Raw genomic sequence first — 27,241 nt, 5'->3', positions numbered from 1 at the left:
TGTGGAAATGGAAATAACGCTGCAATTTTTTATAACACATTATGCAGTACAAATACAAAACAGCCTATCGCAAGCAGCTTGGCCACCATGTTGGATGTCGCAACATTCAGGACGACCCCAAGATGGTTTGGTCCATGCACGTAGCCAAGATTCAAAGCGACAGGGAGTACAAGAAGAACTTTGAGAAAACAAAGACTAGGTTCAACATGCCAGTCGACATGCTGGACATCCTGTTGGCCAAGAAATGCCAGACCCTGGTCAGCGACATTGACTACAGACGTCGCCTGCACCAGTGGACCTGCCTGCCAGACCAGAACGATGTGATCCAGGCCAGGAAGGCCTATGAACTGCAGAGTGATGTAAGTATCTGAGGCCTAGAAGAATTATTTTTCCTGCTTTAACCTGAGACACTATCTTAATATACGAAAATCAAAAATATATGCTCCATGTACGTTATTGTTATTAGCCATGATTCGAGGCAATGCTGTATTAAATAATTCCTTGAAGCTTGTACTCTGCCTATTCCATGAGTCCTTGGACGCGATCCAATGGCCATGCTGCCCCCGAAAAGATGCTCGCCGCTGTGCAGCGTGGCCGATAGAAGCAAGGAGACCCCGCTCCCAGTGTAAGTCCCATAGTGGACAAGATCACTTTTGAACAAATCTGCATATTAGAGCGAGACAGCTAGTCTCAGTTTAATATGCAGATTCCTGAGGTACGCAAGGCGTGGGATCTCTCCTCTTTGCCTTGGAGACTTCGGGTGAGCGCTGTTCAGCATTGGTCCCCACAAATGGAACAGCACTTGTGGGGTCTCCCTGGGAATTGGAAGTCCCCATGTGCAAGCTGTTTGAGCATAGTGGTACCTGCCACCTGTGCACCCTGGCACTGCTAGCCTGGCACTGCCAATGCACTCAGGTGATGCTGGCAGGGGCACTGCCAGGTTGGCACTGCCAGGTTGGCATTGCCAGGGTGCCAAGCTGGCAATTTTTGTGTGTTGTTGATTGGGCCAGGAGTGCCCTGGGCCAGTTTTGGGGGGGGCAATGTGGGACCCTCCCATATTGTGTTGGGGGCTTGGGGAGGTTGCGGGTCGTGTTGGGGACCTTGGCGTTGGCATCACAATCTCACGACAGTGAGATGTTTCAGCAAGAGGAGCCCCTTGGTGTAGAAAACAGGGCTATGTACGGCTTCAACCGCGGTTTCCCCGCTGAGGCCCCTTATTTAACGCACATGGCATTGTATAGCCACCTATTCCTCGGCGCTGCCGACGGTAACCATTTACAAATTTAAGAATATCCACTAGCACCAATATATAGACAAGTTTTAGAGATACCTGGTTAACCTTTGGAGGGTAGAATTTGTTTTCTTCAATTTGTTTTGTAATTTTTAATATGCATTAAGGTTATCTTTGGTGCATTAGAGGTCCAATTGCTTTGCATTATGTGAAATAGTGTTTTGGAACATTAAAATGGTGAATTTTGCTGTCCATCACAATAAAACCACTGCAGTACTGACTACTTCTTGTGGAGATAGTGGCATAGTGCTACCATCACTAAACTAATAATCCACAGATCTAGCCTCATGTCCTGGGAACACAGCTTCAAATCCCACCATGGCTTGAGTTACATTAATTTTGAAAAATCAATTGATTATTTTTTTTAAAGCTCTGGAATATAAGAGTGACCACAAAACTATCATTGATTGTTGTAAAAACACATATATGATTTACTAAAGCCCTGTTGGGCAGGAAATTGGCCATCCTTACCTGGTCTGGCCTAGATTGGATTGGATTGGTTTATTGTCATGTGTACCGAGGTACAGTGAAAAGGATTTTTCTGCGAGGAGTTCAACAGATCATTTAGTACATGAAAAAAAAATAAAGTAAGAAGAAAATACATAATAGGGCAACACAAGGTACACTATATAACTACATAAACACCGGTATTGGATGAAGCATACAAGGGTGTAGTGTTAATCAGGTCAGTCCATAAGAGGATTGTTTAGGTGTCTGGTAATCTTGTTACCAGATTGTTGTCGCTGCACCACTCCATTAGGTTCTCTATCGCCCACCTGCATTCTGATTTGCTGTTATTCGAGATCCGGCCCATTATGGTCGTATCGTCAGCAAACTTGTAGATGGAGTTGGAACCAAATTTTGCCACGCAGTTGTGTGTGTACAGGGAGTATAGGTAGGGGGCTAAGTACGCAGCGTTGTGGGGCCCTGGTATTGAGGACAATTGTGGAGGAGGTGTTGTTGTTTATTCTTACTGATTTCAGGTACACAGTAATGTGGTTCTAGCTGCCCTCAGAAGTTATGCTATGTAGTTGAAGAGCAATTAGGAATGGGAAATAAATGCTGGCCTTGTCAGTGATACCGACATCCCATAAATCAATAAAAAGTGACTTGTGACTTGCTCCTCATTCAACAGCACTCTATTGTTAACTTAATACATGGTTCACCACTGCTTCGCAATGTTGCCAGAACTTGAGTTCAATTGAATTCCCCTGGATATGACCAATTCCTTTACAAAAACAGACCATCCTCCACCCCCCAACAATCCTATGGAGAGGACCCCATATGGCCCAAAAGAGTTGGCACGTTTTAAATCTGCAGCACATGCTGTAAGAAGCAAGAAATATTAACGCATCCTGCATCTCGCAAAAGGCGTTGCCCAGGACCATAACTAAGGGTAAATAATTGAGAAAATGCAACAAAATAGAGGGCGAGATCTTCTGGCTGCTCACGACAACGGGATCTTCCTGGCCCGTCGATGGCACACCCTCGCCGCGGTCTTCCCGGGGACATGGGGTGGAGTCAGTGTGAAATCCCATTGACAACGGCGGTACCAGCCAATGGTGGGCCTCTTCCCGTGCCACCGCCGAGAAACACGTCACGCGGAGGCCAGAGAATCTCGCTCAGTATGCCTTGAACTTCAATTATTTCACTTATTTTGATTTAGACCCAACCTCAGACATACTTCACTTACTGTGTAATTTTTCATTGCCTTCTAGAATCTATACAAATCAGACCTTGGATGGCTGAAGGGCATCGGATGGTCTCCTATGGAATCACTGGATGTGGCCAAAGTCAAAAAGGCCGGAGAGATCCTGAGTGAGAGCAATTATCGTCAGCACCCATCTACGTTTAAGTTCAGCAGTCTGTCTGACTCCATGAATATGGTTCTGGCAAAGAGTAATGCACACACAATGGACAAGGTTGAATTACTTTACTCTGCTTGTTGCTTTGAAAATGCAGGGTTTTTTCAGTAAATCTGTTTGGCCCACTGACCTACTAACATGACTGTACATATTTTTCAGCATGCGTACATCAAAGCCTGGGAAGCGGACAAGACCAAAATTCACGTTCTGCCAGATACACCAGAGATAATATTGGCAAAACAGAACCAGATTGCCTGTAGTGATGTAAGTGCGTGAAGCTATTCTTCTAAAGAAGTTCTTGATCACAGTATTTCACTATAGAAAGGGAAAGGAGTTAAAGGACCGGTCATTGTACATTGATTTACATATGATGTGGAGATGCCGGCGTTGGACTGGGGCGAGCACAGTAAGAAGTCTTACAACACCAGGTTAAAGTCCAACAGGTTTGTTTCAAACATGAGCTTTCGGAGCACAGCTCCTTCCTCAGGTGAATGGAGAGGTATGTTCCAGAAACATCTATATAGACAAAGTTAGAGATGCTGGACAATGCTTGGAATACGAGCATTTTCAGGTAATCAAATCATTACAGATCCAGAGATAGGGGGTGATCACAGGTTAAAGAGGTGTGAATTGTCTCAAGCCAGAACAGTTGGTAGGATTTTGCAAGTCCAGGCCAGATGGTGGGGGGTGGATGTAATGCGACATGAATCCAAGATCCCGGCTGAGGCCGCACTCATGCGTGCGGAACCTAGCTATAAGTTTTTGCTCTGCAATTCTGTGTTGTCGCGTGTCCTGAAGACCGCCTTGGAGGCACAATCCAAAGATGTGCAGGCCAGGTGGATTGATCATGCTAAATTGCCCTTACTGTCCAAAATAAAAAAAAGTTAGGTGGGGTTACTGGGCTGCGAGGCGGGGGTGGAGGTGTGTGTTCAGGGAGGGAGCTCGATGGTGCGTACTTGAATGGCCGAATGGCCTCCTTCTGCACTGTAAATTCGATAATTCAATGTTTCCAGCCTCACCACGGGACCCAGTCTCAATTTGGGAGAATCTGTGAAGAGGATTGAGAAGCGGTTTCCTGGAATGATAGCTGGAATGGGGGGCCAAGGTTATGTGAAGTAACTGGAGCGGCTGGAGTTGTTCTCCTTTGAGCAGATTGAGTTAAGAGTGGATTGATAGCACTGTTCAAAATCAGGAATGGTTTTGATAATTGAATAAAGAGAAATTGTTTCCAGTGGCAACAAAGTTGGCAAGTTAAAGGACGCAGGTTTAAGTTAATTGGGAAAAAGAACCAAAGTCACATTCGGAAATATTTTATTGCATATTGAGTTATAATCCACAATGCACTGGTGGAAAAACATCAATGGGGAAAGCAAATTCAACAGTGCAATTCCAAAAGAAAATCAGATAAATACATGTAGGTAAGGGGAGGGAGGAGGAAAGGAAAGGCGAACCGCAGGTGGGGGGGGGGGGGGGGGAAAGAGTGGAGGGAGGAGACAGGAAACAATAGAGGAGAGCCAGGGAGGTGGGGGGGGGGGGGGGGGGGGCAGAGAAACGTTAACCAACCTGACATCCACAGGAACAGAGAAAAAGGAGAATGCAGGTGGAGGACGGGCGGGCCGGCTGAAGCGGCAGCGTGCACAAGAAGACAACGGCGGCAAAATCCGACCGGGAGAAGCGAGGGGCAACACCGGCACCAGACCCACTTGAGGATTGCCCTCCGGAAGTGCCTCGCCGGCACAAACGGATGCCTACTTACATATATATAGATATATCATATCCTGTGTAAATAACGGCAAAATATACTCTGTGCAAAAATCCAATAAAAAACATTTATAAAAAAAAGAACACTGATAAGGTAATAGGGAAAGAACAGGGAAGTGGGATTAATTGGATAGCTCTATCCAACAATAGCAGAGGCATAATGGGCAAATGGCCTTCCCCTGTACTGCATCATTCCCACAATTCCATGAAAAGGCGACTGGAATGTTGGCCTTAATCTCAAGGGGGGTCAGATACAAAAGATCAATGAAGGGAGCGTGCCATCCTTAATCTGCCCTACGTGTGACTCTAGTTCCCATAATATACGTTTGCACCTTAAGTACTCAGGGCAACTGGGGATGGAAAATAAATACTGTTTTCCCAGCCTTGTCACACCTTGAGTCAAAATGACGAGGACACAATTAATCAGTACATTTTTAGACTAGAATTCAACAAGCTGATGGGACACAACACAAATAGAAGAAAAAGTTGAGACTGCATGTACGGAAGCCAGATGCTGAAATAAAGGAACTCCCACTGCCAATGAACAAAATCAAGGAAGTTGATGCAAGTTTGGAAATTTGGAACTTGTACTGAACATGTTATTGTTGTCCCCATAGAAACTGTACAGACTTGGTTTGGAAGAGTCAAAGAAGAAGGGCCATAGTTTACGTTCTGACGCCATCTCGATCAAGGCAGCGAAAGCATCCCGAGATATTGCCAGTGATGTACGTAGACCTGTTAATTTTGTTATGGAATTCCAAGTTAGGAATAATAATATTTACCATTCTCTGAGAATAGTTTCACCAAGTTAAATTTGGTAAATGAATGTAACATGATTTGCTTGATCCATGCTTTAGTACAAATACAAGACAGCCTACCGCAAGCAGCTTGGCCACCACGTTGGATGTCGCAACATTCAGGACGACCCCAAGATGGTTTGGTCCATGCACGTAGCCAAGATTCAGAGCGACAGGGAGTACAAGAAAGACTTTCAGAAATCAAAGACCAAATTCAATGTGCCAGTCGACATGCTGGACATCCTGTTGGCCAAGAAATGCCAGACCCTGGTCAGCGACATTGACTACAGACGTCACCTGCACCAGTGGACCTGTCTTCCAGACCAGAACGATGTGATCCAGGCAAGGAAAGCCTATGATCTGCAGAGTGATGTGAGTACATGATTGTAGATGATATACATTGGCACTTGCATATTAGTAACAAAAAATCAGATGACTTCCCGGGTAGTAATTGCAGCAATTGCTCTTGACTCGCATTCTTTTCTTTTCCGGGAATATTTTACAGGGGATTGAAAATAAAAACAGGTACTTATTATCACCATTTGACTGTTTGGACACAGCAACACTAATGGTGCTACTTTAGTGGTACCCTACTTTTAGATCAAGATTTTAAGTTGGAGTCATTCGCTGTGTAGGCCGATGCTTAAAAGTCTACCTTACTGTCTTTTTGTGAAGCCAGAAAAAGTAAAGCTTGATTGCTTCCTTCTGAACATAAAACATTTTGTGCCATTTGAGTGCAGTCATTAAGATATGGCACAATATTGGTCAATGAAATATTTTCCTAACTTGCTTCAGTTGCCCATGTTGAGCTAACTTGAGTCAGGTTACGCACTGCAATACCATCGCTTTCCCACAATCAGTGGAACAGTGTTGGAATTGTGCTAGAGAACTGGCTGGAGTGCTTTGCGGTATACCATTCCCCATGCTAATATGTTACATGCATAGTGCTCTCCCACTCAAAGGACATTTTTGTTTTGGAGATCTGCGCAATTCTTGATCTTGTAATAATTAGCATCCAGTTTATTTGCATTTTTGGCTTGGCCATTTGTATCCATTGATTTAGACTTGTTGAGATTCCTTTTTTCAAAGTATTTTTTATTGGAATTTTAACACTTAATTCCAAAATGTACACGACACATAAATACATTTTTTAAAAAACGGAACAACAACCAGATCGAGAACATATATGTCACAGGTTGTCACCGTGTCTTTGACCATAGTCTTCGTATTCACGTTTCCTGATTTATAATGGTGTACATTGTAACAAAGAGAACATTTCATTTAAATTTATCGTGACGGGCAGAGTCATGTTGAACTGTTGATTTTAGAGATTGAGTAGGATGTTCTGCTTCCCACGGATCTTTACGTGCGGGAGGCTCTGTGTCCCTCCAGGCAGATGGCCTTCCTCCCCGTCTCTCCACTGTGTTGAGTGTGTATTTGCCTTCTCCCCAGTGTTCTCCCCTCCCCCCCCCCCTGTGCCTTCCCCATCTCCCTTACTGTCTGTCCCCCCTCCCCCCAGTTGCTGGTTCAGAACAGGTCCTTGAAAGGGTTGGTAAACCTTCTCCACGTGTCGTGAAATCTTTCTTCGGACCCCCTTATTGAGAATTATATTCTTTCTAGCGTCAGGAATTCAGGTCTGCATGGCACTGCTGACTTCCAACCTAGTAGAATTCTCCGCCGGGCGATCAGTAAGGCGAAGGCCAGGGCTCCCGCCCCTTTCCCTGTGAAGAGTTCTGGATGCACTGACGTCCCGAAGTCGCCACAAGTAGTCACAGCTTCATCTCAACGCCCACAACCCTGGACATGGCCTCGAAGAAGGCTGTTCAGAACCCAATGAGTCTGGGGCAGGACCTGAACATGTGGGTGTGATTGGCTGGACCTCCCTGACACCGCTTGCACTTTTCCTCCACCTGGAGGTGTACAGGCCTCGGTAAAAGTTTGTAAAGGCCTCAATAACCTCAGGGTTTGCAACCATCCTACCGTTCCCTGACTTGCACTATTTCTTTTGTGGCAGCGTGCTTCCTTAGTTGGTGTGCCAGTACATCTTGTCTCCATATTTGTAAAAGGCCCCCCCCCGTGACTGGTGGAGCTGGTGGACCACTTTTCCCATGGAGAACAGATTAAATTCTATATGCAGCTTCTTCCTCTCCACCAGCTGTTCCACAGTCATGGCTGTGGAGTACCGCCGATCCACCTCCAGTATGGAGTCAATCAGTCGTTGCCTGGTTACCTTTCTTTTTTATCCTTAGGGCCCTGGAAGTTATTATAACCCCCTGATCACTTCCTCTCAGAACGTGGAGGGTGAGACCTCACCGTTTTGGTTGCAGGTTGTGTAATCATCGATGGTTTGTGATATGTTTGTACAGAATTCCTTATTGGCGAGGAGGGCTGTGTCCAGCCTCCATGGGGGCGTTGAGACCAGTCCTTCTCCAATCTGGCATCCATGTAGTGCAGCGTGTGGTCGGAGATTATGATTGTGAAGTATTCCGCCCCCACTACCCACTGTATTCGTCACCGTGAATGCAACTCTTCAGCTAACTATGACTACCCCTCTCACCCTAGTGTCGAAGGATGCATCAAACATTTCTCCCACCCAGCCCTTACACGTAGTCGGTCCCCCTCTCTCAGGTGCATCTCTTGTAAGAAGACTACATTCACCCTCAGGCTTTTGTGATTGGCAAGGCCTCTGGATCCGTTCATCAACCTGTTGAGGCCTCTCACATTCCATATAGGTATCCTAATTGGGGGGGGGGGGGGGGGTTTGGACTCCCCCTCGTGGGGTCAGCCATACTCACCCAGTGGGTCTGGCCTTGTTTGTCCGGGCCTGCCCTTGCTCTTGGTCCGTTCAAGGTGGCCGCTGTCTACTTCCTCTTTTTCACCGTATGACCAGCACTCTATGCTCCCCCATTCTCCCTCTCCTCTGCCCATCTCTGGCTTCCACCCAGTCCCCTTTACCCTTATGCTCCCCCCTTCTTATTTCCCTCTCCCCTTCGACTCTATCCTTCTACCCCCCCCCCCCCCACTGCCCCCCCCCCCACCACCCCACCCTCATTCCCCCCTTGTTTTCTCCCTTCTTGCTCTTTGTTTCCCCTGAAAATCTGTTTCTCCCTTCCCTCCTGCTAGGCGCTCCCTCCCCCCTGGGGAGATGCGCTGCAGCTTCCTCTGTCGCCGTACCTCCTCATACCAGCCTGATCGCTCGGGTAGTGGCCCCCCTCAATGATCGAGTTCCTCAATTTAGCCCCGTCTACTTCTCTCCCCTTCCCCCCTCCCCCTCCGCACCCCTGAATGTGGTCACCCCTGTCCCGTCTGAGTCCCTGAAGCCAGTGCTGTGATCTTTGCCTTCTACGGCGGTTTCCCCAGTTCATTCTTCTGCACAAACTCATTGGCCTCTTCCGGGGTGGCAAAATATTACCCCTTGTCCTGATAGGTGACCCATAGGTTGGCAGCGAAGAGAATGCCAAATCGCACCTTGCTTTTATACATTGCGGATTTGGCACCGTTAAATTCTGCCCGGTGTTTGGACAGGTCTGCTTCAATGTCCTGATACAAGCGGATGGATGGTCCTTCCCACTGCACGCTTTCACGCTTTTTAGCCAGCTCAGAATCCACTCGTTATCTGCGGAGTCTCACAATCATTGCCCACGGTGGTTCCCCAGCCTTGGGCTGTTCCTGGATCGACCTGTGGACGCGGTCCACCTCCTTGCCAACCAGCTTCCCCAGCATCGCTGCTCCATGGGGTCCTCCCCTCCGTGCCCTCTGGTAGCCTCACGATCCGCAAGTTTTGCCGATGTGATCAGTTTTAGTGGCCATCGACTTTTTCCCTCAGCCCTTTCGGAGTCCTAACCAGCCTCGCCACCTTGGCTTTGAGTACCGCAACCTGATCACCCTGATCCGCGATGGCTTTCTCGAGGTCTCGCAAAGTTGCCTGTTGGGCCGCAAGCCCAATTAGGGAGCCACCACCCCTCTCCCTGCCCTGGAAGCCTCCAGTAAAAGATTGCCCGACTATAGCCCAAGAAGTTCAACCTTCCATTGGGCAATTGCTCTGCAATCGGAACTATTTGAAAGTATGATTTAAATTGCAAACTTTGGATTGTTCCAACTGTCTTAGAGTAATAATTACCCAGGCAAAGTTAGAATAAATAAACTTACTTCCAGCTGTTGGGTAACTATAGCACTCACTGCCTCCCCTCCCCCCTCCAACCCACACTTCACAAACTTGCCATGGGGTTCCTCCCACCTCTATGACCCCATCACAAGACCCCATGGCTCTGCCACTGACTGTGGTCAGAGAATGCCGCACCTTTGGGGAGGCCCGAAGCTGGAGTGGTTGGCGCCACTCCGCTACGCCGGGTTGGGGAGAATCCCGGCCCGAGTTCCCATCCCCCTGCCACATTAGTGTTTGCAAAAGCACCCCCAAGGACATTGGTTCCAGTCCTGCCCAGGTGTAGACCATCCGATTTGTAATGGTCCCACCACCCCCAGAACTGGTTCCAATGTCCCAAAAATCTGAACCCCCTCCCTCCTGCACCATCTCTCAAGCCACATATTCATTCTGACTATTCGTGAATTTCTACTCTGACTGCCTCGTGGCACTGGTAGCAATCCTGAGATTACTACCTTTGAGGTCCTACTTTTTAACATATCTCCTAACTCCCTAAATTCTGATTGTAGGACCTCATCCCGTTTCTTACCTATGTTGTTGGTGCCTATATGCACCACAACAACTGGATGTTCACCCTCCCCCTTCAGTATGTCCTGCAGCCGATCGGAGACATCCCTGACCCGTGCACCCGGGAGGCAACATACCATTCGGGAGTCTCATTTCGACCACAGAAACGCCTGTCTACTCCCCTTACAATTGAATCCCCTATGACTATAGCCCTGCCAGTCTTTTTCCCACCCTTCTGTGCAGCAGAGCCAGCCACGGTGCCATGAGCCTGGCTACTACTGCCTTCCCCTGGTGAGTCATCTCCCCCAACAGTATCCAAAACGGTATACCTGTTATCAGTACTGATATTAACCTTTTGTTGTCACAAATATGAAGTTATTGTGAAAAGCCCCTTGACGCCACATTTCAGCGCCTATTCGGATAAGCTGGTACAGGAATTGAACCTGAGCTGCTGGCCTTGTTCTGCAACACAAAACAGCTATCTAGCCCACTGAGCTAAACTAGTCAATAATATAATTAAACTTTTCAACATGTTTGTTCCAAAACTGTTTGTGGACAACGGTTCTGTGAAAAGATCCACTTGTTTGGTGTGTTTGTAACCTGAGGCGGAATTCTCCAACCCCTCGGGGGGTCGGAGAATCGCCCGGGGCCGGCGTCAATCCTGCCGCTGCCGTGTCCCGGATTCTCCGCCCCCCCGAGATTCGGCGGGGCGGGAATCATGCCGCGCCAGTCGGCGGGCGCCCCGCGCCGGTCGGTGGGCCCCCCCGCTGGGATTCTCCGGCCCACGATGGGCTAAAGTCCCGCCACTGACAGGTCTCTCTCGCCAGCAGGAATCAAAACACCTTCCTGACCGGCGGGATTGGCGGCGCAGGTGGGCTCCGGGGTCTTGGGGCGGGGCGATGACCCCAGGGGGGGGTGCCCCCAAGGTGGCCTGACCCGTGATCGGGGCCCACCGATCGGCGGTCGGGCCTGTGCCGTGGGGGCACTCTTTTTCTTCCGCCCCGCCATGGCCTTCACCATGGCGGGGGCTGAAGAGACCCCTTCCCCTGCGCATGTGCCAGTATGACGTCAGCAGCTGCTGATGCACCGACCCATGCGCGGACTTCCGCCGGCCGGTGAAGGCCTTTCGGCCCCGGCTGGCGTGGCGCCAAAGGCCGTTCACGCCGGCCGGCGGAGCGGGAGCCATTCCAGCGTGGGCCTAGCCCCTCAATGTGAGGGCTTGTCCCCTAAAGGTGTGGAGAATTCCGCACCTTTGGGTAGGCCTGACGCCGGAGTGGTTCACGCCACTCCGTCCCGCCAGGACCTCCCGCCCCACCGGGTAGGGGAGAATCCCGGCCCTGATCTTTTTCTCCATAATGCTACTCAGTAGATTGTAAAATCAGTGTTAAATAAAATCTTCTGATGCAAAAAAAAAATGATCTTAGAATAATTCAAGAGTTGCATTTAATCTTTGGCTTCAATCAAGGTCACGGGAAAATATGTAATCATTGATTATTTTCTTTATATAACACAGATCCTATACAAGGCTGATCTTCAGTGGCTGAGAGGCATCGGCTGGGCCCCTAACGGGTCGCTGGATGTCGAACAGGCCAAAAAAGCCAGTGAAATCCTAAATGAGAAAAACTACCGTCAGCCCCCAAGCAAGTTCAAGTTCACCAGTTTGATTGACTCCATGCCCCTAGAACTGGCAAAGCATAATTCAAACACCCTTAACAAGGTAAGGTGCTCAAGTAGAAATGAATAAGTATGATCTGATTGCTATTAGAGAGACATGGCTACAGGATGACATAGATTGGCTGACTGGCAGAAGACAGAGAGTTGGGATAAATGGGTCTTTTTCAGGATGGTTGCCGGTGACTACTGGTGTGCCTCAGGGGTCTGTGCTTGGACCACAACTTTTCACAATATACATGGATGATCTGGAAGAATGTACTGAAGGCACTGTTGCTAAGTTTGCAGATGATACAAAGATTTGCAGAGGGACAGGTAGTATTGAGGAAGCAAGGGGGCTGCAGAAGAACTTGGACAAGCTAGGAGAGTAGGCAATGAAGTGGCAAATGAAATACAATGTGGAAAAGTGTGGAGTTATGCACTTTAGAAGGAGGAATTTAGGCATAGACTATTTTCTAAATGGGGAAATGCTTCGGAAATCAGAAGCACAAAGGGACTTGGGAGTCCTTCACGATTCTCTTAAGGTTAATGTGCAGATTCAGTCGGCAGTTAGGAAGGCAAATGCAATGTTAGAATTCATGTCAAGAGGGCTAGAAGACAAGACCAGGAATATGCTTCTGAGGCTGTATAAGGCTCTGGGCAGACCCTATTTGGAGTATTGTGAGCAATTTTGTGCCCCGTATCTAAGGATGTGCTGGCCTTGGAAAGGGTCCAGAGGAGGTTCACAAGAATGATCCCAGGAATGAAGAACTTGTCATATGGGGAACGTTTGGGACTCTGGGTCTGTACTCGTTGGAGTTTAGAAGGATGAGAGGGGATCTTATTGAAACTTGCAAGATACTGCGAGGCCTGGATAGAGTGGACATGGAGAGGATGTTCCCACTTGTAAGAAAAACTAGAACCAGAGGACACCATCCCAGACTAAAGGGACGATCCTTTCAAACAGAGATGAGAAGGAATTTTTTCAGCCAGAGGGTGGTGAATCTGTGGAACTCTTTGCCGCAGAAGGCTGTGGAGGTCAATTCACTGAGAGTCTTTAAGACAGAGATAGATAGGTTCTTGATTAATAAGGGGGTTAGGGGTTATGGGGACAAAGCAGTAGAATGGGGATGAGAAAATATCAGCCATGATTGAATGGCGGAGCGGACCTGATAGGCCGAGTGGCCTAATTCTGCTCCTATGTCTTATGGTATTATGGAGCTGAAGGGGTAGGTGACATTTAGGAAGGACAGGAAGTTGAGAACAGGTGGAGAGGTGACTCTGTTAATTAATGATAGCCTTAGCACATTAGACAGAGCTGATCTAAGTTCAGGATGTAGAAGCAGTTTGGCTTCAGATGAGAAATGTTAAAGGCAAGGAGTCAGAATGGTGTGCAGGCCTCCTAATTGTAACTACACAGTAGATCAGAGTATAAAAGAAAACATAATGGGAGCTTGTCAGAAAGGCACTGCGATAATAATGGGAAGTTTTAACCTACATATAGATTGGATAAATCAGATGGGCAAAGTTCATAGAATGATTTTGGGATAGTTTCTGAGAACAGCTCGTTCTGGAGCCAACAAGAGGGTGGTCTATACTAGATCTAGTACTGAGGAATGAGGAAGGATTAATCGATAACCTCAGTGAAGGCACCCCTAGGTAGCAGTGATCATAACATGATTGAATGTTTGGGCAGCACGGTAACACAAGTGGCTAGCACCGTGGCTTCACAGTGCCAGGGCCCCAGGTTCGATTCCCCGCTGGGTCACTGTCTGTGAGGAGTCTGCACGTTCACCCCGTGTCCGCGTGGGTTTCCTCTGGGTGCTCCGGTTTCCTCCCACAGTCCAAAGACATGCAGGTTAGGTGGATTGGCCATACTAAATTGACCTTAGTGTCCAAAACGGTTAGGAGGGGTTATTGGGTTCCAGGGATATGGTGGAAGTGAGGACTTAAGTAGGTCGGTGCAGACTCGATGGTCCGAATGGTCTCCTTCTGCACTATATGTTCTATGTTCTATGTACGTTCAGTTTGAGGGAGAGAAGAGTGCGTCCAAGACTAGTATTTTAAACTTAAGTAAGGGAAACTATGAGAGCATGAAAGCAGAGCTAGCTAAAGTGAACTGGCAAATGCGCTTAAGCGATAGATGTTCAGTGGTAGACATTTAAAGAAAAACTTCAGAATAGACATTCTCATGAGAAAGAAAAGGGGCAGGCCCATCAACTGTGCTTATCTAAACAAATTAAAGGTAGTATTAAACTTAAAGAAAAAGCAGATACTGATGCAAAGACGAGTTACAGATCAGAAGATTGGAAAGAATATGAAGAATATCAATGAATAACAAAAAGATTAATAAGGAAGGAAAACGGAGTATGAGAAAAAGCTAACAGGTAATATAAAATGGACAGTAAGAGTTTCTATAGATAGTTAAATAAGAAAAGAGTTAACAAAGTGAGCATTGGCCCAAGAGAAAGTGCATCTGGGGAAATGATGATGGAAAGTAGGGCTATGGAGGATGAATTAAACAGATATTTTCCATCGGTCTTCAGTATAGAGACACAAGTAACAGCCCAGAAATAGCTGCTAATCAGAAAATGGAACAGAGGGAGGAACGCAGGAAAATTACAATCAGCAAGGAAGTGGTATTGAGCAAATTGTTGGGTATGTGGGCTGACAATTTCCCTGGCTTGCCTGGATTTCTACCTCAGGTTTTGAAAGAAGTGGCTAATGAGATAGCTGATGCATTGGTTTTAATTTTCCAAAATTCCCTTGATCGAGGGAGGTTCTATTAGATTGGTAGAAAGCAAATGTAACTCTTTATTCCAAAGGGACAGAGACAGAAAACAGGAAACTGTGGGACAGTTAGCCTAAGATCTGTCACGGGAAAATGTTGGAAGACATTATTAAAGATGGTTTAGCAGGGCACTTGGAAAAATTCAAGGCAATCAGAGTCGACATAGGCGAAAGGGAAATCATGTTTAACCAATTTATTGGAGTTCTTTGAAGCAGTCACATGTGCTGTACTTAGATTTCTAGAAGACTTTTGATGAGGTGTCACATCAAAGGTTATTGTGGAAAGTAAGGACTCGTGGTGTAGGAGGTAACATATTAGGCATGGATTGAGGTTTGGCTAGCAAACGGAACCAGAGTTGGCAAAAATGGGTCTTTTTCTGGTTGGGAAGATGTGTTAAGTCGTGTGCCACAGGACTTAGTACTGGGGTCTCAACCATTTGCAATTTATGTAAATGACTTGGGGAAATGGTTGTTAAATTTGCTGACGGCACAAAGGTAGATAGGAAAGTAAATTGTGAAGAGGACATCAGGAGATGACAAAAAGATATAGATAGGTTAAGTGAGTGGAAAAAATCTGGCAAATGGAGTACAATGTGGGCAAAAGCGATATCGTTCACTTTGGCAGGAAGAATAAAAAAGAAACTTGTTATCTAAATGGTGAGAGATTGCAGACCTGAGGTGAAGAGGGATCTGGGTATTTTAGTGCATCACAAAAGACGCATACAGCAAGTAATTAGGAAGGCTAATAGAATGTTATTGTTTATTGTGAGGGGAATTGATTACAAAAATAAGGAGGTTATGCTTCAGGTATGCAGAGCTTTGGTGAGGCCACATCTGGAGTATCATGTACAGTACTGGCCTCCTTATTTATGGGAATATGTAAATGCTTTAGAAGCAGTTGAGAGAAGGTTTACTAGCGTAATACCAGGAATGGGTGTGTTGTCTTATGACGACAGGTTGCAGAGATTTGGGTTGTATCCACTAGAATTTAGAAGAGAAGAAGGTGACTTGATTGAAACCTTTTTGCTCCTGAGGGGTCTTTGATTTGATTTTGATTTGATTTATTATTGTCACATGTATTAGTATACAGTGAAAAGTATTGTTTCTTGCATGCTGTACAAACAATGCATACCGTACATAAGGAAGGAAGGAGAGACTGCAGAATATAATGTTACAGTTATAGCAAGGTGTAGAGAAAAGATCAACTTAATACGAGGTAGGTCCATTCAAAAGTCTGATGGCAGTAGGGAAGATGCTGTTCTTGAGTCGGTTGGTGCGTGACCTCAAACTTTGGTATCTTTTTCCTGACGGAAGGAGGTGGAAGAGAGTATGTCCGGGGTGCGTGGGGTCCTTAATTATGCTGGCTGCCTTTCTGAGGCAGCGGGAATTATAGATAGAGTCAATGGATGGGAGGTTGGTTTGCGTGATGGACTGGGCTACATTCTCGACCTTTTGTAGTTTCCTGCGGTCTTGGGTAGAGCAGGCTCCATACCAAGCTGTAATACAACCAGAAAGAATGCTTTCTATGGATCATCTGTAGAAGTTGGTGAGGGTCGTAGCTGACATGCCAAATTTCCTTAGTCTTCTGAGAAAGTAGAGTCATTGGTGGGCTTTCTTAACTACAGTGTCGGTATGGGGGGACCAAGACAGGCTGTTGATCTGTACACCTACAAACTTGAAGCTCTCGACCCTTTCTACTTCGTTCCCATTGATGTAGGCAGGGGCATGTTCTCCACTACGCTTCCTAAAGTCGATGATAATCTCCTTTGTTTTGTAGACATTGAGGGAGAGATTATTGTCGTCACACCAGTTTACCAGATTCCCTATCTCATACCTATACTCTGTCTCGTCATTGTTTGAGATCCGACCCATTACGGTGCTGTCATCAGCAAATTGATAGGATGGATGTGGAAATAATGTTTCCTTTTTTGATAGAACTTAGAATGAGGTATCATTGTTTAAAAATAAGGGGTCACTCATACAAGGTGGAGATTAGGGGAATTCTTTTCTTTCAGAGGGTCGTGTGTCTTTGGAACTCTTTCCTCAAAAGGCAGTGGAAGCAGAATTTTGAATATTTTTAAAGCAGTGATAGATAGAATCTTGATTAACAACGGGATGAATGGTTATTGGTGGACAGGAATGTGGGGTTGAGGTTAAAGTCTAATCAGCCATGATCTTATTGAATGACAGAGCAGACCTGAGGGGCCAAGTGGCCTACTCCTGCTCCTAATTCGTATGTTTGTATGTTCTTCATGCAAGAAAATGCCATCATTATCATAAGCAGGCAATGTTTTCAAGTCATAGGCGGAAATTCTCTGGCCTTTAGGATTCCCTATTTGTGCCAGCAGTGCAAGACGTCCGTGGGTTTCTCAGCGATGTGGGGTGGCTTCAATGGGAGTTACCATTGACGAACGGGGGGGGGAGACAGAATCCCACCGCCTGTGAACGGCGCGCCACCGAGAAATACGCAACTGCGGGACTGGTGAATCCACCCCATCATCTATACCTTATAACACAACTTTGTTTATGACCAGTGCATTTGTGGGCCGGCATTTTCAGTTTGGCCAGGTTTTCCACGGCAGGACGTCCTCCGAGTGAGGGACAGAAGCCCCACCTAATGCCAATCAATGCTCATTAGAGTGTAAAATGGCAGCGGGGAAGTTGGAAGTCTGCAGGTATGTGTTCCCCTCCAACTCATTAGATAGTAGGGGACCTGCTTCTGACATTCTAAAAATCCAGGCTGTAAAGCATACGTGCAAAATGTGTCAATGAATAATTTAGTTATAAGTTATACAGGGCGGCACGGTAAGCACCCTTAGCACTGTTGCTTCACAGCGCCAGGGTCCCAGGTTCAATTCCTGCTTGCGACACTGTGCAGTGTTTGCACGTTCTCCCTGTGTCTGCATGGCTTTCCTCCGGGTGCTCCAATTTCCTCCCACAAGATCCGAAAGATGTGCTTGTTAGGTGAATTGGACATTCTGAATTCTCCCTCCGTGTACCCGAACAGGCGCCGGAATGTGGCGACTGGGGGTTTTCACAGTAACTTCATTGCAGTGTTAATGTAAGCCTACTTGTGACACTAATAACAATTATTATATTATTATTATTTTGAAATGTTTTCTTGGGATCACTTGCATTAAGCCTTTTCAATTAATAACATTTCCTTGCAGCGTTTATACACTGAAGCATGGGAGAAGGACAAGTTGAATATCCACATCATGCCCGACACACCAGAGATTGTGTTAGCAAGCCAGAACAAAATAAATTATAGTGAAGTAAGTATGTAAAATTCTTTTTTCAAAGACCCAACTTTTTCATCTATTCCAATGTAATCCTGCATTTATTTATAATCCTAATGTCTAGAATCAATATCGACTTGCAATGGAAGAATCAAAGAAAAAAGGATATGACCTACGCCCTGATGCTATCTCCATTAAAGCTGCCAAGGCATCAAGAGATATTGCCAGTGATGTAAGTTTTCGTTTGTGATAACTTTAGTTAAAAAACTTTGAAATCATTTTGGCATATTAGTACAGATTTTTCTTTCATCTGTATTGTAGCGATTCTAAAAAAAACTTTGTGTAAACTAGCAGTGACATTTCTTTCAACAGTACAAATACAAAACAGCCTATCGCAAGCAACTTGGCCACCATGTTGGATGCCGTGACATTCACGATGACCCCAAGATGGTTTGGTGTATGCATGTCGGCAAGATGCAGAGCGACAGGGAGTACAAGAAGAACTTTGAGAAAACAAAGACCAAGTTCAACATGCCAGTCGACATGCTGGACATCCTGTTGGCCAAAAAATGCCAGACCCTGGTCAGCGACATTGACTACAGACGTCGCCTGCACCAGTGGACCTGTCTGCCAGACCAGAACGATGTGATCCAGGCAAGGAAAGCCTATGATCTGCAGAGTGATGTGAGTACATGATCGTAAATGATATGCATTGGCACTTGCATATTATTAACAGAAACTTGGTTGGCTTCCTGGGTAGTAAGTGCATTGTAGCAATTACTTTTTATTTGCAGTCTTTGTGAAGAGGACATACGGAGGGTACAAAAAATATAGATGGGTTGAGTGAGTGGGCAAAAATCTGGCAAATGGAGTACCATGTGTTCTTTTATGAGAACATTCCACAGAGATACTCTACAATGTGACCTAGGTAAAGAAGGCAGTGTGAGTGCCGAGGTAAAAATGTAAAAATACCATTGAAACATCTGGAGAAGGTGGTCAGAAAATGCTAATATTGGTGAATGCTACTTTTAATCATGAATTTACAAGAAGTCTATTTGGCTTGCTTGGCCATCGTATCAAAGGTATAAATGCGCATGGCGAATATTTCATCTAAGTTATGTTTTCATTACGTTCCTGTTGGTCTAGACATAGGCTAAAGACATTACCCATGCCAGTCCCCATGTCTGCCAGACCAGAATGATGTGATCTGGACACCAAAAACATATGACTTACAGAGTGTTCCGTGCGTCTCACCAAAATATGAAACTTTTGTTGAAAACCTTGAGCGATTGATCAGCAAAGCTTTTTAATCAAGGTTAGATTGACTATTGTAATAAAAATGAAGTTTAGGCCAAATTGGGTCCTTAATGGTGATGAATTCAAAATTCTAGATCAGTGAATCTGGATCATCACTTGTTTCAGTATTAAAATAAGAATTTAAAGATAATGAAAACTTATAATATCCAAAAACCTACTTAGACTTTTGTTGGTTAATAACAGAACATTCTGAGAACAAACCAAAGGTAATAATATTCTTCAACAATTTCAGGATGAGACGGGTGTAAACTAACCTTTTTAAAACAACAATATGATGTGGAAGTGTCTGGTTGCTGTTGTTTCTCTTCCCAAACCTAATGGTGGCCAAGGCAAATTATGCATTTTGGAGCAAAAATGAGCAGAATACCTTCTGAATGGAAAGAGGTTAGGTATAGTGGATATCCAAAGAGACCCGGGGGGTCAGGTGATAAGGTCCTTAAAATGCCAGGAACAAGTGCAAAACATAATCAACAAGGTTAATGGAATGCCAGCCTTTATATCTAGAGGATTGGAATATAAAGACACAAGAGGTTATGCTGCAGCTATACAAAACCCTGGTTAGACCCCACTTGGAGTCATGCTGAACCGTTCTGAGCACCACACCTCCGGAAGGATATTCTGGCCTTGGAGGGAGTGCAACGTAGGTTTACAAAAATGATACCTGCATTACAGGGGGTGAGTTACGATGAGAGATCACTCAAATTAGACCTGTTTTTGCTAGAATTTGGAACGTTAAGGGGTGATCTGATCAAAGTATTCAAGATATTAACAGGGAAAGACAGGGCAAATAAAGATAAACTGTTACTGCTGGTTGGAGATTCTAAAACTCGGCTTGGGTCATTGTCTGTGCGGAGTCTGCACGTTCTCCCTGTGCCTGCGTGGGTTTCCTCCGGGTGCTCCGGTTTCCTCCCACAGGTCCCAACAGACATGTCGTCAGGTGAATTGGACATTTTGAATTCTCCCTCAGTGTACTCGAACAGGCACCGGAGTGTGGCGACTAGGGAATTTTCACAGTAACTTCATTGCAGTGTTAATGTAAACCTACTTGTGACAATAATAAAGATTATTATTATCAGATATAAAGCCAGCCAATTCGGCTCTGGCTGGGGCGGCACCCAGTTGGATCTACCAGGAGTTGTATAGAATAGTTACTGTAAATAAACTAAGTTGTTTGGAACTACTCGGCGTGGACTCCTTTGTGGGCTTTCTAAAACAGGATAAATAAGATTATTTCTGATTTTTAAAAATTGAAAATAAAAGGAAACGGCTGAATCATGAACATACCATAGCTGTGTAAGACATTACAATATAAAAACATTGGCATAGGATCCACAGATTTCAGCTCTCTGGGCTCAGTTGCACACCGCTCCCTAAATCAGAGGATTGTGTCGTTTGATCGGCTTTCCACGATCTGAGTAATTAACCGAGGCTATCGGTCCAACACAGTACTGGGGGAGTATCACCTTTCTGCTGAGACACTAAATCGAGGCTCTTTCTGACGGTTCAGCTGGATATCATGATTCCATCCTTGTTCTCAAAGAACAAGGAAGTTCTTAAATTGTGCTGGCCAACTTTGGTTCGTCAACCATCTCCATTAAAACACATGTCAACTTGCTGCTGCTTTTGAGATCTTGCTCTATCAAAAATTGGTAGTCACACTTGCTTATAAAATAATGGTCATTGCTTATCAAAGTGAATTCAAAAATGTGATAAGCTGTTGTACAAATGCATGTCTTTCATTAGCACACCAATTCGTTTATGAGAGTTTATTTTTAATAACAATCGCCTATATATCCAGATTATTAATGTTCTCAGTTGCATTGTTACTGGATGAATACGAGTTATTTTGACAACAGCTACTACATCAATGGGAAGCAGCACGTTGGCAGTAAGAATTTTCATTCTCTTTCAGAATCTCTACAAAGCAGACCTTGGGTGGCTGAAGGGTATCGGATGGTCTCCTGTGGACTCACTAGACGTGATCAAAGTCAAAAAAGCTGGCGAGATCCTGAGTGACAGCAATTACCGTCAGCGCCCTTCCACATTTAAGTTCACCAGCCTGGCTGACTCCATGGACCTGACTCTAGCAAAGAATAACGCACACCTAATGAACAAGGTTGGATTACTTATTTAGTTAATTGACAGATATGTTTTGAATGTTACCCATCAAAGTGCTAATCTTCGTGTCTTTTTATTTCCCCCTAGCGTGCATACATTGAAGCCTGGGAAGCGGACAAGACTACAATTCACGTCATGCCAGATACGCCAGAGATAATATTAGCAAAACAGAACCAGATCAGCTGCAGTGACGTAAGTATATGAGGGCATTTTGAAATGCCACTTGCTCGCTGTGTTGGATGCAATTGATGGAAGCAGGATTGAAGATGCAGTAGGTTGGGCAGCACGGTGGCTTAGTGGTTAGCACAACTGCCTCACGGCGCTGAGGTCCCAGGTTCGATCCCGGCTCTGGGTCACTGTCCGTGTGGAGTTTGCACATTCTCCCCGTGTCTGCGTGGGTTTCGCCCCCACAACCCAAAAATGTGCAGAGTAGGTGGATTGGCCACGCTAAATTGCCCCTTAATTGGAAAAAATAATTGGGTAATCTAAATTTTAAAAAAAAAAGAAGATGCAGTAGGCATCCAGGTAGGGAAGGATAGAATGCTGGATGCCAGTCTTTAGTCACTTACAAGCTTTTATTTGGGGAGGCAGTGGTGTGCTAGTATTGTCACTGGGCTAGTAATCCAGAGACCCGGTCACCTCACTATAGGAAGGATGTGGAAGCATTGGAAAGGGTGCAAAGGAGTTCTACCAGGATACTGCCTGGTTTGGAGGGTAGGTCTTATGAGGAAAGGTTGAGGGAGGCTTTTCTCTTTGTAGCGGAGGAGGATGAGAGGCGACTTAATAGAGATTTGTAAGATGATGAGGGGGATAGATAGAGTGGACATTCAGAGACTATTTCTTCGGGTGGATGTAGCTGTTACAAGGGGGCATAACTATAAGTTTCAGGGTGGGAGATATAGGAGGGACGTCCGAGGTAGGTTCTTTACTCAGAGTGGTTAGGGTGTGGAATGGACTGCCTGCTGTGATAGTGGAGTCGGGCATTTTAGGAACTTTCAAGCAGTTATTGGATAGGCACATGGAGCACACCAGAATTGACAGTGAGTTGGATAGCTTGATCTTGGTTTCGGACAATGCTCGGCACAACATCGAGGGCCGAAGGGCCTGTTCTGTGCTGTACTGTTCTTTGTTCTAGACCCAGGGTAATGCTTTGGGAACCCAGGTTCGAATCCCACCAGGGCAGATCGTGAAAGTTGAATTCAATAAAAATCTGGAATTAAAAGTCTAATGATGACTATGAAACCATTGTCGGTTGTCATAAAAACCCATCTGGTTCACGAGTGTCATTTAGGGAAGGGAATCTGTCAATTGTACCTGGTTTGGCCTACATGTGATTCCAGATCCAAGGCAATGTAATTGTCTCTTAAATGCCTTCAGGGATGGGCAACAAATGCTGACCCAGCCAACAGCGCCCAAATCCCATAAACAAATAAAAAAAAGACTTGTATTGCATACCATGCACCTGTGACAAAAAGGCAACCCCTTTTTCAACCTGCTCCCGTACATGTATATACATGAGGACAGGTGATTCTCAAATTGTTAGCCACTGTCTTGATACAATTAACACTCAATTGATATACAATATACAACAGGAGGACTAAAATTGAAATGTGAAAATCGTGTGGTAAAGATGGGGCATTTTTACCTTACTTTGGTGGTTGGCTTTTCTGCCCAGTTCACAGTCTGGTAGGGTGGGCTTTCTACAAATCCTCCCTTTGACCCATTACAAAGGGAGACAGTGCTATATGAACATATGACCAAGGAGCAGGAGTAGGTTATTTAGTCCCACGAGTCTGCTCCGCCATTTAGTAAGATCTCGGATTATTTTATAATAACCTCAAATCTGCATCCCACCTTCCCCCGATATCCTATCACCCCCTTCCTTACCAAGAATCTACTCATCTCTGTCTTAAAAATATTCAAAGACTCTGCTTCCACTGCCTGTTGGGAAAGAGTTTTCCAAAGATTCATGACATCTGGGTGAAGAAATTTCACCTCATCTCCATTTTAAATGAGCAACGCCTAATTTTTAAACAGTTCTAGATTCTCCCCCGAAAGGAAACATCCTCTCCACATTCACCCTCGCAAGACCCTTCAAGACCTTGCATGTTTCAATCAAGTTGCCACTTACTCTTCTAAATTCCAACAGATTCATTGCTAGTCTGTCTAACCTTTACTCATAATACAACCCACACATTCCAGGTCCTAGTCTGGTAAACCTTCTCTTAACCTCTTGTAATGCATTTGTACCCTTCCTGAAATTAGGTGACCAACGCTGAAGCTTTAAAATGTTTTCAGCCAGATCTTCAAGTGTCGAGGCTACGACCCCGCCTCTCTTTGTTGTCCTACCTATTCTTTGTAAATTCCTTCCCTGATCTTTGGCTGGTGATAAGCACGGTTGAGGCGGGGAGGGGGGGGGGGGGAGGGGGGGGGGGGGTGCAGTCTTTGTCTTCTTTGCCTACGAAGAACAAAAGAAGACAGGCAGCACTGTATGGGAGCCATGTGCGCCCCTCCGAACCATGGTAGAACCTTCTTACCTGGAATTTGGAATGGGATCTCAAGCTGGAGTCACCAGCAAGCTTATGGATCTCTCCCATTCACTTTTGCTGCAATGAAGAACTCAAAAGGAATTGACTTTTGTTTTGAACCTGATGCGATGAATATTATTTATTTCAAATAGAAACTGTACAGACTTGGTTTGGAAGAGTCAAAGAAGAAGGGCCATAGTTTACGTGCTGACGCCATCTCGATCAAGGCAGCGAAGAAATCCCGAGATATTGCCAGTGATGTAAGTGGACCTTTTTATTTTGAGTCAGAGAGTTATAGTTTAAAGATTGTGATAACTGTACGCTTAGAATTTGAACTTGATCATTAAATGAAACATGATTTGTGTGATCCCTTCTTTAGTACAAATATAAAACAGCCTATCGCAAGCAGCTTGGCCACCACGTTGGATGTCGCAACATTCAGGATGACCCCAAGATGGTTTGGTCCATGCACGTAGCCAAGATTCAGAGCGACAGGGAGTACAAGAAAGACTTTCAGAAATCAAAGACCAAATTCAATGTGCCAGTCGACATGCTGGACATCCTGTTGGCCAAGAAATGCCAGACCCTGGTCAGCGACATTGACTACAGACGTCACCTGCACCAGTGGACCTGCCTTCCAGACCAGAATGATGTGATCCAGGCAAGGAAAGCCTATGATCTGCAGAGTGATGTAAGTACCCTTAGTATTTGAACTTGATGATTAAATGCAGTTCAGGGATCCCCTGTGGCCGTTCCCCTTCAAAACAAGTATTTTGGATGCTTAGGGGGGGGGGGGGGGGAAGAGAGAACCTACCAGGAGAAGGCCATAGCGGCCAGGTCTCTGGCACTGAGCCTGGCTCTGTGGCTCAGAAGGGGGGGGGGGGGGGGGGAATAGAAAAGAGATAGTGATAGGAGACTCAATGGTTAGGGGAATGAATTGGAGATTCTGTGGTCGCTCAGATCGAGTCTACAGGATTCTTAAGGGGGAAGTCGTGGTGCACATTGGCACCAACAACATAGCTAAGAAAAGGGATGATGATCTAAAAAGTGATTTTAGGGAGTTAGGTTGGAAGCTAAAGAGCAGGACGAGCAGAATAGTGATCTCAGGATTATTACCAGTTCCACGTGCAAGTGAGGCAAGGAACAGAGAGCGAGTGCAGCTGAACACATGGCTACAGGACTGGTGCAGGAGGGAAGGCTTCAGATATGTAGATCATTGGGATACTTTCTTGGGAAGGTGGGAGCTGTACATGAAGGACGGATTGCACCTAAACTGGAGGGGCACCAATATCCTGGTGGGAGGTTTTCTGGAGCTCTTCGGGAGGGTTTAAACTTGTTTGGCAGGGGGATGGGGATCAGAGCTATGGATCAGAGGATAGGGTAGCTGTTGAACAGACAGAAAAAGTATGCAGCAAGTCTGTGAGGAAGGATAGACAGTTGACAGGGCAAAGATGCTCTCAGTGGGGTGGGTTAAAATGTGTCTGTTTCAATGCAAGGAGTGTCAGGAATAAGGGAGATGAACTTAGAGCATGGATCAGTACTTGGAACTACGGTGCTGTGGCTATTACGGAGAAATGGATTTCACAGGGGCAGGAATCGTTGTTTGATGTTCTGGGGTTTATATGTTTTAAGAAGAATAGGGAGGGAGGTAAAAGAGGAGGGGGAGTGGCACTGTTAATTAGAGAATGCATCACAGCTGCAGAAAAAGGGGTAGTCGAGGAGGGTTTGTCTACTGAGCCAGTATGGATGGAAGTCAGAAACAAGAAAGGATCAGTCACTTTATTGGGAGTTTTCTATACATCCCCCAATAGCAGCAGAGAGATAGAGGAACAGATTGGGTGGCAGATCTTGGAAAAGTGCCGAAGTAACAGAGTTGTTGTCATGGGTGACTTCAACTTCCCAAATATTGACTGGAACCTCCTTACAGCAAATGGTTTGGATGGAGCAGATGTTGTCAGGTGTATCAAGGAAGAATTCCTGATTCAATATGTAGATAGGCTGACTAGGGGGGAGGTCATATTAGATTTGGTGCTTGGCAACAAATCAGGCTAGGTGTCAGATGTCCCGGTGGGAGAGCATTTCGGTGATAGTGACCACAACTCCTTGACCTTTACCATAGTCATGGAGAGGGATAGGAACAGACAGTATGGGGGAGGGGAAATTATACTGCTGTTAGACAGGAGCTGAGGAGCATAAATTGTGACCAGTTGTTCTCAGGGAAATGCACAACAGTAATGTGGGAGTTGTTTAAGGAGCACTTGCTGCGAGTGCTGGATAGTTTTGTCCCATTGAGACAAGGAAGGAATGGTAAGGTGAAGGAGCCTTGGATGTCAAGAGATGTGGAGCTTCTAGTCAAGAGGAAGAAGGAAGCTTACGTAAGGTTGAGGAAGCAAGAATCTGGCATGGCTCTAGAGGGTTACAAGGTAGCCAGGAAGGAATTCAAAAATGGACTTCGGAGAGCAAGAAGGGGGCATGAAAAAGCCCTGGTGGGAAGGATTAGGGAAAACCCCAAAGCGTTCTATACTTATGTGAGAAATAAGAGGATGATCAGAGTGAGAGTAGGGCCGATCAGGGATAGTGGAGGGAACTTGTGCTTGGAGTCTAAGGAGGAAGAGGAGGCCCGAAATTAATATTTTGCTTCAGTATTCACTAGAGAGAGGGACCTTGTTGCTCATGAGAACAGAGTGAACCAGATTAATAGGCTTGAACAGGTTAATATTAAGAAGGAGGATGTGCTTGAAAAGCATCAGGATAGACAAGTCCCCTGGGCCTGACGGGAAATACCCAAGGTTACTACGGGAAGCGAGGGAGGAGATTGCTGCGCCGTTGGCGATGAACTTTGCACCCACACTCTCCACTGGAGTAGTACCGGATGATTAGAGGGAGGTGAATGTTGTTCCCTTGTTCAAGAAAGGGAATAGAGAAATCCCTAGGAATTACAGACCAGTCAGTCTTACATCTGTGGTGAGCAAAATACTGGAAAGGATTCTGAGGGATAGGGGGCAGGATTCTCTCAGCCCAGTCTGGGCTGGAGAATTGCCGGGAAGGATGCCAGTCCCCAGCACTATTGGCGCTGGCGTGGTTGACGCGGCGCTGGTCAGGGGCCACTCTGCGGGTCCCCACTGGCGATTCGCGGTCCAGGATGGGCCAAGCAGCCGTACAAAAAAACCTGAGTCCCATCGGCACCATTCACACCTGGTCTTACCCGGCGGGACC

General features: G+C 45.8%; 1 protein-coding gene across 12 annotated transcripts in view; it reads left to right on the top strand.

The window, feature by feature from the left end:
• Window positions 1-27,241, top strand: part of neb (nebulin) — a 361,584-nt gene that overhangs the window by 143,169 nt on the left and 191,174 nt on the right. For all 12 annotated transcript variants that reach the window (XM_038790010.1, XM_038790016.1, XM_038790008.1 and 9 more), the window contains 13 exons: window positions 48-359; window positions 3,010-3,213; window positions 3,316-3,420; window positions 5,535-5,642; window positions 5,775-6,086; window positions 11,897-12,100; window positions 17,994-18,098; window positions 18,187-18,294; window positions 18,435-18,746; window positions 21,292-21,495; window positions 21,585-21,689; window positions 24,178-24,285; window positions 24,405-24,716. In XM_038790010.1, coding sequence (XP_038645938.1) covers window positions 48-359; window positions 3,010-3,213; window positions 3,316-3,420; window positions 5,535-5,642; window positions 5,775-6,086; window positions 11,897-12,100; window positions 17,994-18,098; window positions 18,187-18,294; window positions 18,435-18,746; window positions 21,292-21,495; window positions 21,585-21,689; window positions 24,178-24,285; window positions 24,405-24,716 — 2,499 coding nt within the window. The remainder of the gene's footprint in view (window positions 1-47; window positions 360-3,009; window positions 3,214-3,315; window positions 3,421-5,534; window positions 5,643-5,774; window positions 6,087-11,896; window positions 12,101-17,993; window positions 18,099-18,186; window positions 18,295-18,434; window positions 18,747-21,291; window positions 21,496-21,584; window positions 21,690-24,177; window positions 24,286-24,404; window positions 24,717-27,241) is intronic.

The sequence above is a fragment of the Scyliorhinus canicula genome, chromosome 2 (assembly GCF_902713615.1).
Source record: "Scyliorhinus canicula chromosome 2, sScyCan1.1, whole genome shotgun sequence".
NCBI lineage: Eukaryota > Metazoa > Chordata > Chondrichthyes > Carcharhiniformes > Scyliorhinidae > Scyliorhinus > Scyliorhinus canicula.
This window is presented reverse-complemented; position numbering and strand designations above follow the sequence as displayed.